The sequence below is a fragment of the Pinus tabuliformis genome, chromosome 4_2 (assembly GCF_031772625.1).
Source record: "Pinus tabuliformis cultivar Carrire ecotype Pingquan chromosome 4_2, CPIR1, whole genome shotgun sequence".
NCBI classification, from domain to species: domain Eukaryota; kingdom Viridiplantae; phylum Streptophyta; class Pinopsida; order Pinales; family Pinaceae; genus Pinus; species Pinus tabuliformis.
In genome coordinates this window covers 1,061,046,636-1,061,055,130 of record NC_142304.1, presented here as the reverse complement: position 1 = coordinate 1,061,055,130, position 8,495 = coordinate 1,061,046,636, and the positions used below count along the sequence as shown (strand labels likewise).

The window sequence follows — 8,495 nt, the reverse complement described above, 5'->3', positions numbered from 1 at the left end:
ATTAATTCAACCATAAATATAATACTTTGATTTTCATCCTAAATAAAATGTTCACTTACATGAAATACTTTCTTCCTGAAACTGTAAACTATTTGTAGTTGGCTTCTTTCTTATTTATTCCCATTTTCTGTTATTTAACATTGTTAATCACTTTGCATTCAAACGGCTTTGGAGAAAGATACTATTAATATTGAAGAGCAAGAGAGACAAGGTATTATGTTTACTATAGTAGATCAAGTTATATGTTTGAATGGTCTATGATTTCAACTGTCCTTTTCATATGATTGATATGCTTAAGATGGAAAAACTAATAGGTGTAACAATAAGAATAGTAGAATAAATAGTTTGAGATTGATCACAATGAGGATTGTTTATAATTGACTACATTCTTATTATTCATATTCTCTATCATTCAAAATTTTACATTGTCACTTTGCATTCAAAAATTTTATTTCATCATTTTTCATTATTCAAGTTACTAAGAGTCTCTCTCATCTCAACAAACAGAGGTAACTAAGAAAATTTAAAATTAAATTGACCAAATTAATCTGAGACATATTTATCATATTTAAAATAATTAGAATAATTAAATGTTCAACAAATATTGTATGACTGCGCATGAATCTATTAAGCGTCGAGAGGGATCAAATCTCTCGAGGTGAAATCCTTTCCTCAAGTTTTGCACTAAAGAAAGAGGTTTGCATCTCGAGAGATTTGATCCCTCTCGGTGCTTGATAGATCTGGGGTTAAGATAGATCTAGGTTGGTTTAGATAAGTGGATCTCAACATTTTAGTTTTGGATTTTTTTTCTTGAATAATTCTTTAATTTTTAAATTAAAGCATATAAATATTGCAAATTACAAAATTTTAATTCAATGTCAATAATAATGATACTAATTTAATTTATTGTAGTATTTTGTATCATTTAATAATTTGGAAGAGAAATATTTAAAATATTTAATAGTTATGAAATAATTTAATAATAAATTATAGAAATGTATTATACATATTTTAAAAAATAATATATTATTTATATAAGTTAAATATTTCTTTAGCCCTAAGGGATAGCTCAATTGGTCGACACCTCATTGCTAAGTACGTTGCCTATTGGGAGGTCACGAGGTCAAATCTCCTTGATGTCTTTGGGTTTAGGCCCAATATGTTTTGATGGATTGGTGTGGATAACTGTTACTGCCCATGTATTAGGCTGCTTTTGACAGTGTGGATTACTATTATTGCGCGTAGACGTATTAGGTTGCCTTTGCTGGATCAATGTGGATTACTATTACTGCATTGGTGTGGATTACTGTTACTGCCCGTGGACGTATTAGGTTGCCTTTGATGGATCGGTGTGGATACTGTCTTTGATGGACTAGTGTGGATTACTGCCTTTGATGGATTGGTGTGGATTATGTTACTGCCCGTGGACGTATTAGGTTGCCTTTCATGGATCGGTGCGGATTACTGCCTTTGATGGATTGGTGTGGATTACTGCCCTTGGACGTAGCGGTGTGGATCACTCTTACTACCCATGGATATATTAGGATGCCTTTGATGGATCAGTGCGGATTACTGCCTTTGATGGATCGGTGCGGATCACTGCCTTTGATGGATTGGTGTGGATTACTGTTACTACTCGTGGATGTAGCAGTGTGGATTACTGTTACTACTCGTGGATGTAGCAGTGTGGATTACTGTTACTACCCGTGGACAGATTAGGCTGCCTTTGATGGATCAGTGTGGATTATTGCCTTTGATGGATTGGTGTGGATCACTGCCTTTGATGGATTGGTGTGGATTATTGCCCGTGGACATAGCGGTGTGGATTACTATTACTGCTCGTGGATGTATTAGGTTGCCTTTGATAGATCGGTGTGGATTACTGCCTTTGATGGATTGGTGTGGATTACTGCCCATGGACGTAGCGATGTGGATTACTGTTACTGCCCGTGGACGTAGTGGTGTGGATCACTGCTATTGCTTGTGGCCGTATTACGCTGCCTTTGATGGATTGGTGTGGATCACTGCCCATGGACGTAGCGGTCATTCAGTGACAAGGTATTTATTAAAGATTTAAATATTTTCCTATATATAGTATTGTAGGCAACTATTCTGGTTTGAAAATTCATATGTATAAAATGTGGGCGAATATTAACATCATCCAATTAACCATATATATGTAAAAAATGGGTGATTTTTTAACCAAGATTTGGCCATTACAAAAAAGTTAAATATTTATTTTTTAAAATTCGCTTTATTAAATTTATCTTTATTAAAATAATTTATAATAAAATATTAACTAATATAACTATATAAATTAATTTGTTGATAAATGTCTATAGACATCAATACATAATAAATATTAAAACACTTACTTCATAATACATCTCACATTGTCAAAAATTAAATATATATATATATATATATATAAATTAACTAAATTATAATTTTATTTTCAACAAAAATTCACTTTAATAAAACTGTAAAATAAATCTTGAAAATACATACCAATACAAATTTATAACTTATAATTATACAGATAGCTCCAAATTACTACTAAAACACATGGTATCAAACTGTAATATAACAACAATTTGGAATAATTGCAGTGAATATAACTTAAGTTCAAAGATGCCGCATAAATATATAAAGTGAAACATAATTTTGAACTTCAAAAATATGATTTTAAAGATTATTGATTAAAAGTACCAAGCGAGACGTATTTTGAAGGGTAAGATACGTCTCTTGAAGTGTAAGAAGTCCTATTAATATGAAAGCAACACGATACTTTTCTTATTTTTTAATTTTTTAATCCAAGTGCGGTGGGCTGTCACAAAAATTGGCGTCATGGAGGACTTCAACATTTTACAATATTTCTTACTGTGTATTACGCTCAATTTTCTATCCGAGGGTTTTAGTATTTTAATATATTTTAGTCCTAAGGCCCTGTGACTACTAATTTCCATATGTAAAGTCGGATTTAAAAATTAGCCCACCCAAATTTTAACACAATATTTTTCCATATCTGAACTTTAGGATTTGAGTATTTTACAATATTTTAAAGTCGTATTTAAAAATTAGCCCACAGAAAAATTTGCATGATCTTTCTCCATCTCCATCTGTAAACTGTAAAGTTGAGAAGTACGTTTAAACCGGCCTTATGACTATTAATTTCATAGGTATTATTATTATTATTATTATGACTTTTATCGCTGTGCTATTTTCTAAGTGTTCTATCACGAAATTAGCGCTTCTCATGTGTGACGCTTCAATTTCTATCATTATCCGCACCTCAGGGAGGCTACCGTTAATTTCATTGAATAAAAGTAAAAGACGAGAGAGTGGTTTTCGAGTAATTTATGGAAGTGCGATATTTTATTAATATATACCAATGTGCATTTCTTCTTCACTTGTGGAAAATTAGCGTCTCGCAGGACTTTAGGGTTTTTAATATTTGTTCCATTTGAATTTCTATATTTATCAGCGCGCAATGCATTTAGAGTTCAAAGATTAATTCATTAATTCCTATAAATAAACGAAGAAACTGAAAACATTCCCATTCCTTTGAGAGCAGTAGAAGATGCAGATCTGTAACGTTCCCATTCCCATTCTTTTCCTCTTTTCTTTTTTCATTCTCTTTCTCTGTCCACCCACCCTTCAGTTGTCAGACCACCGGCATGCTCATCACGGCAATGCTTCCGATGAAGAGGCTCTCCTTGCATTTCTCTCTGCAATCACCTACGATCCATGGCAATCGTTAGCCGCTACGTGGAAACGCAATGTTTCCTTCTGCGAGTGGACAGGTGTCATATGCAGTCGCCACAGACAGAGAGTGGTTTCACTCAATGTTTCATCCATGGAATTGCAAGGTACAATCTCTCCTCTTCTCGGCAATCTCTCCTTTCTTAGAACACTTAACCTTGCCAATAACACTTTTCATGGTCACATTCCCTATCAATTGGGAAATTTGTTTCGCTTAAAGAACCTTTACCTTTATCTGAATCAACTCCAGGGTTCTATTCCGCCCACTCTTGGTCGCTGTCATGGTTTACGGGCCATCTCTATGGGCGGGAGCAATCTCATAGGGAACATTCCCTCCGAACTAGTATGCGGTCTTCCCAAGTTACGATTCTTAAACTTACGAGAAAGCAATCTGACGGGTAGAATCCCCACCTGCTCGGGAAACATATCAACAGCCTTCACGGAAGTGTACTCTCCCGGGAGCGTACCTTCCTTATTGCTTATATATCTGTATGGGAACCACCTCTCAGGACAAATCCCTTCTTCCTTTTCTAACTTCACCAATCTTGGAAGATTGGATATCGGTACTAACCAGTTGACTGGTCACATTCCCGTGGAGTTGTGTCGCAAGAGCATGCGGTTGCAGGAACTCTATCTGGGAAGGAATCAGTTGAGTGGTACCATTCCTGCATCCCTCTCCAATTGTACTAACCTTGAGAAGCTCGACTTAAATAGTAATCAGCTCGGCGGAATGGTGCCAATCGAGTTGGGTAAGTTGACGCAGCTCCAAGCACTCCTCTTAGGTGGCAATCAACTGGTGAGCAGCAGCACTACAGACTTGCCCATTCTTACTGCGCTTACCAACTGTTCTACCCTACAGCTCCTAGATTTAGGCCATAATTATCTCACGGGACGTTTGCCCTTTTCAATAGGCTACCTCTCTAGAGAAATGCACATCCTAGCCTTGGGACATAACGGATTAATGGCGGAAATACCTCCACAGATTGGTAACCTAACTAATTTAACATATCTGTCTTTACAGGGTAATTCTTTCACTGGGGCAATCCCAGATACAATAAAAAACCTTCAAAACTTGGAAAGGTTATTTATGGGAAGCAACCATTTACAAAGAAACATTCCAATAGAAATTGGGCAACTTAAAAAGCTAGGGCTTTTGGATCTCCAAAGCAATAATTTGTTAGGAAGAATTCCTGATTCTATAGCTAACCTTCAGCAACTAAGGTATTTATATCTTAGTATGAATAGGTTATCAGGGAAAATACCAGAAAATCTAGGGAAATGTGTGAACTTATTACTGCTAGACCTTTCATACAACAAGCTTAATGGGGAGATACCTCCATCCGTTGCAAGTCTTGCAAATTTAGCTTTCTATTTCAACCTTTCAAACAATTTATTAGAGGGTCACTTGCCTTTGGAACTAAGTAAGATGACTATGCTTCAAGCTATAGATATTTCTGCAAATCGGCTAACTGGTTATATTCCAAGTGGGCTTGGAAATTGCAAAGAATTACAATACCTAAATCTTTCTTTTAATGCACTTGAAGGTCTAATCCCAATCTCACTCGGTGAACTTCTAAGTCTTCAAAATATAGATTTATCTTCCAACAATTTGTCAGGTGGAATACCCGCATCATTGGCAAATCTCAAAATGCTCAGCCAATTGAATTTCTCTTTCAACAACTTCTCAGGAGAGGTCCCGAAAGGTGGAGTTTTCAAAAATCTTAATGCCACGGCATTTATGGGAAATCCGGGTCTCTGTGGACCTTGGGTAAATTTGTCATTGTGCTCTACTCACAAGCATAAAAGTATTTCTCATCTGAGAAAAGTTGTCATACCTGTTGTTGCAGTTGCAGTTACTATTGTATTGTGTTTAGTTATAGGAATCTTGTGTAGACTAAATCACAAGAAGAATATTCCTATTAATGTTGGGGCATCCTTAAATGTGGGGCATCGAAGAATTTCTTATGGAGAGCTCATCATTGCAACAGATGGATTTAGCGATGCCAACTTGTTAGGAGTGGGTACTTTTGGGAAAGTGTACAAAGGGGTTTTGAATGATGGGACACTGGTTGCCATCAAGCTTCTCAATTTGGAAAGGGAAGGGGCTCACAAGAATTTCAAAAAGGAGTGCAAAGTTTTGAGTAGAGTCAGGCATCGGAATTTGATTAGAGTCATAACCTCATATTCAGACTTCCAAATGAAAGCTTTGATATTTCCATTTATGCCAAATGGAAGCTTAGAAAAGTGGTTATATCCTAATGGTGAAGTAGAAAGTGGTTTGACATTGATTCAAAGGTTGAATATAGCAATAGACATTGCCCAAGGTATGGTATATCTCCATCACCATTGTTTCATGCAAGTGATCCATTGTGATTTGAAACCAAACAATGTGCTTCTTGGTGAAGATTTGACAGCATATGTAATAGACTTCGGGATTGCAACCATATATTTTGCAAATAATGAGGATTCAACTTTCACTTCTACACTTGCACTTAAGGGATCAGTGGGCTACATTCCTCCAGGTATTATTTGAACTAGATGGCATTTTAGACAATATTATGAGTTTCATATTTTTATTAAATATTTTGAACTATAAACCTTATGACGAGAATGTTTGAATGCAGAATATGGATTGGGTGGGCATATCACAACAAAAGGTGATGTTTATAGCTTTGGAATATTGTTATTGGAGATGCTCACTGGAAAGAAGCCTATTGACAACATGTTTGTGCAAGGAATGAACTTACAGAAATGGGTGGGTAACCATTTTCCAAATCAACTAGGGGAAGTGGTGGACAAGACTTTATTGAGAGGGGCTAGTACAAGCAATCAAGCAGATAAAGATCTTAGCTGCCTCAATCAATCCTTAAGCATGGGTTTGCTTTGCACAAGAGATTCTCCTGAAGGACGACCTACTATGATGGAAATTGTGGGCACACTCCAATCCATTAGAGACAATTTTCAAGGCATTGGTGGCATTCCAAAACTGCAATCAGATTTCACATGTTTGTTGGGTGATACAAGTACAACTCACAACAACAATGCTAGTGGAAGCCAAAGCTCTTCTACATTCTAGAGTATTGTAAGAAAGCAGTGACTATGTCGCTAGACTATATAATAATTTGAGTCCATTGTTATTAGCTGCATGTAGTGTGAGTTTTATTTTCCTTTTTATTGTTGCAAAACTAGTCTTATTCCCCTCTCCTTTTCTATGCATGTCTATTGTTGAGCACATGTAAGTGTAAATATAAAATTATGTATGCTATGAAGGACAAACTCTCAAGTTTTTCTTATATCATTATGGAAAATGTCAATTCTGTTCTGAATACTTTAGTCTCACCCAACTGAAAATAGCAGGCATACCCATTGAATGTATCGACATCTCCTTTTCCGACAAAAAGAGATTCTTGTAAGCTTTAAATCTTTCATAAATATTTTAAAAGGGAGAAAATCTTTGTTTTTAATATCCTCTTAAATTTTGATCCCAAGGAACGATAAAGTTGAAAACAACATCTGCATCTATTTTATTTTTTTAGAAAGTGCTTCCCTTAAATTCAAGAGAAGCATTACAATTTTACAAAGAAGAGAAGCATTACAATTTTACAAAAAAATGGGCCTTGAGGTTAAACATTTTCTTGGGTTAAGTTTCCCCAACAGGTTGTACTCCTCCATAAAAATTACCCAGGCTTGCACTTGACCCTAACTGCTTATTCATGACTCCATGGAAATTAAATCCTGGTGTGTGGCCTGAGATTGACATGCCAGTGTCTTCACCACTGAAGCATTATATCTCCACTAGAATATCTGCATCTAATTACTGAATAAAGTTGTAAGGCATGCTTAGTATCATGTAGGCATTCAAACATTTGCATGTCTCTTTATCTATTTGCATGTCTCTTTATCTATTACCTGGTTCATCCAGGATTTTCGTTACCCCGCAAGGATGCCAGTTTGATCAAAAGTAAAACCAAGACCCACTTTTTATCAGTGATCTAAGCACCCCAAATATATAGCCTTGTTCTGAAATTTCGTAATAGCTGAAATGAAGTATTGAACTTTGAATTTCGTGCGGCTTTTATCTTAGTTTTAAATTTCAGTCTATGATGTGATTCAGCTTTGTTTCAAAAGCTTTCATTATTATTTAAAGACATGTAACCTTTTGCTATTATTAAAAATAAAAACATTAGGATTTTTTCCCTTCTAGTTTTCAGGTCACTGTATTTCCTGTAGTTTTCATACTTGAGGAAACTTACTAACTTCCTAAAAAGGAGTAGACATGATAATTGTGTAACTTTATCTGCCAAACCTGCATATCATTTATTTTTTGCAACTGGAATATTCGTCCGATTTATGTTTGCATTAAACATCTCGTATACTTCGGTGAATTGGATCATATATTTAGTCTTTACTATTTTATAGCCCCTTTGCGGTTTTACATTGTAGAAGACTAATGGGTTTGCGGTTTTACATTGTAGAAGACTGATGGGTTTGCTGTCATGAGATTTCTTGCCTTACGCTGACGAATTCAACTCTACAATTTTATGGCAAAGCACGGGCACTGAAAACTTATTAGAAGGAAAACAAGTAATACACAGCACCTTCTTGAATGAACAAAAAAAACAAATACTCTAAATACAGTCAAATCAATGCCTAAGATGTTGATTCTTTGCCACAAAAGACCACCCATCTTATTTATAAGCATACAAACTATCACTTTAAACAGCAGCACTAAC

At 35.5% G+C, this 8,495-nt stretch overlaps 1 protein-coding gene across 1 annotated transcript; it reads left to right on the top strand.

Moving 5' to 3' along the window:
* The first annotated feature begins 3,481 nt into the window (after positions 1-3,481).
* LOC149173273 (LRR receptor-like serine/threonine-protein kinase RGI3) lies at positions 3,482-7,090 on the top strand. The gene is made up of 2 exons (XM_089427901.1): positions 3,482-3,869; positions 6,387-7,090. Exons 1-2 carry the CDS (start codon positions 3,581-3,583, stop codon positions 6,836-6,838), a joined length of 741 nt encoding a protein of 246 aa, XP_089284027.1. The 5' UTR covers positions 3,482-3,580; the 3' UTR covers positions 6,839-7,090.
* Positions 7,091-8,495: the final 1,405 nt, after the last annotated feature.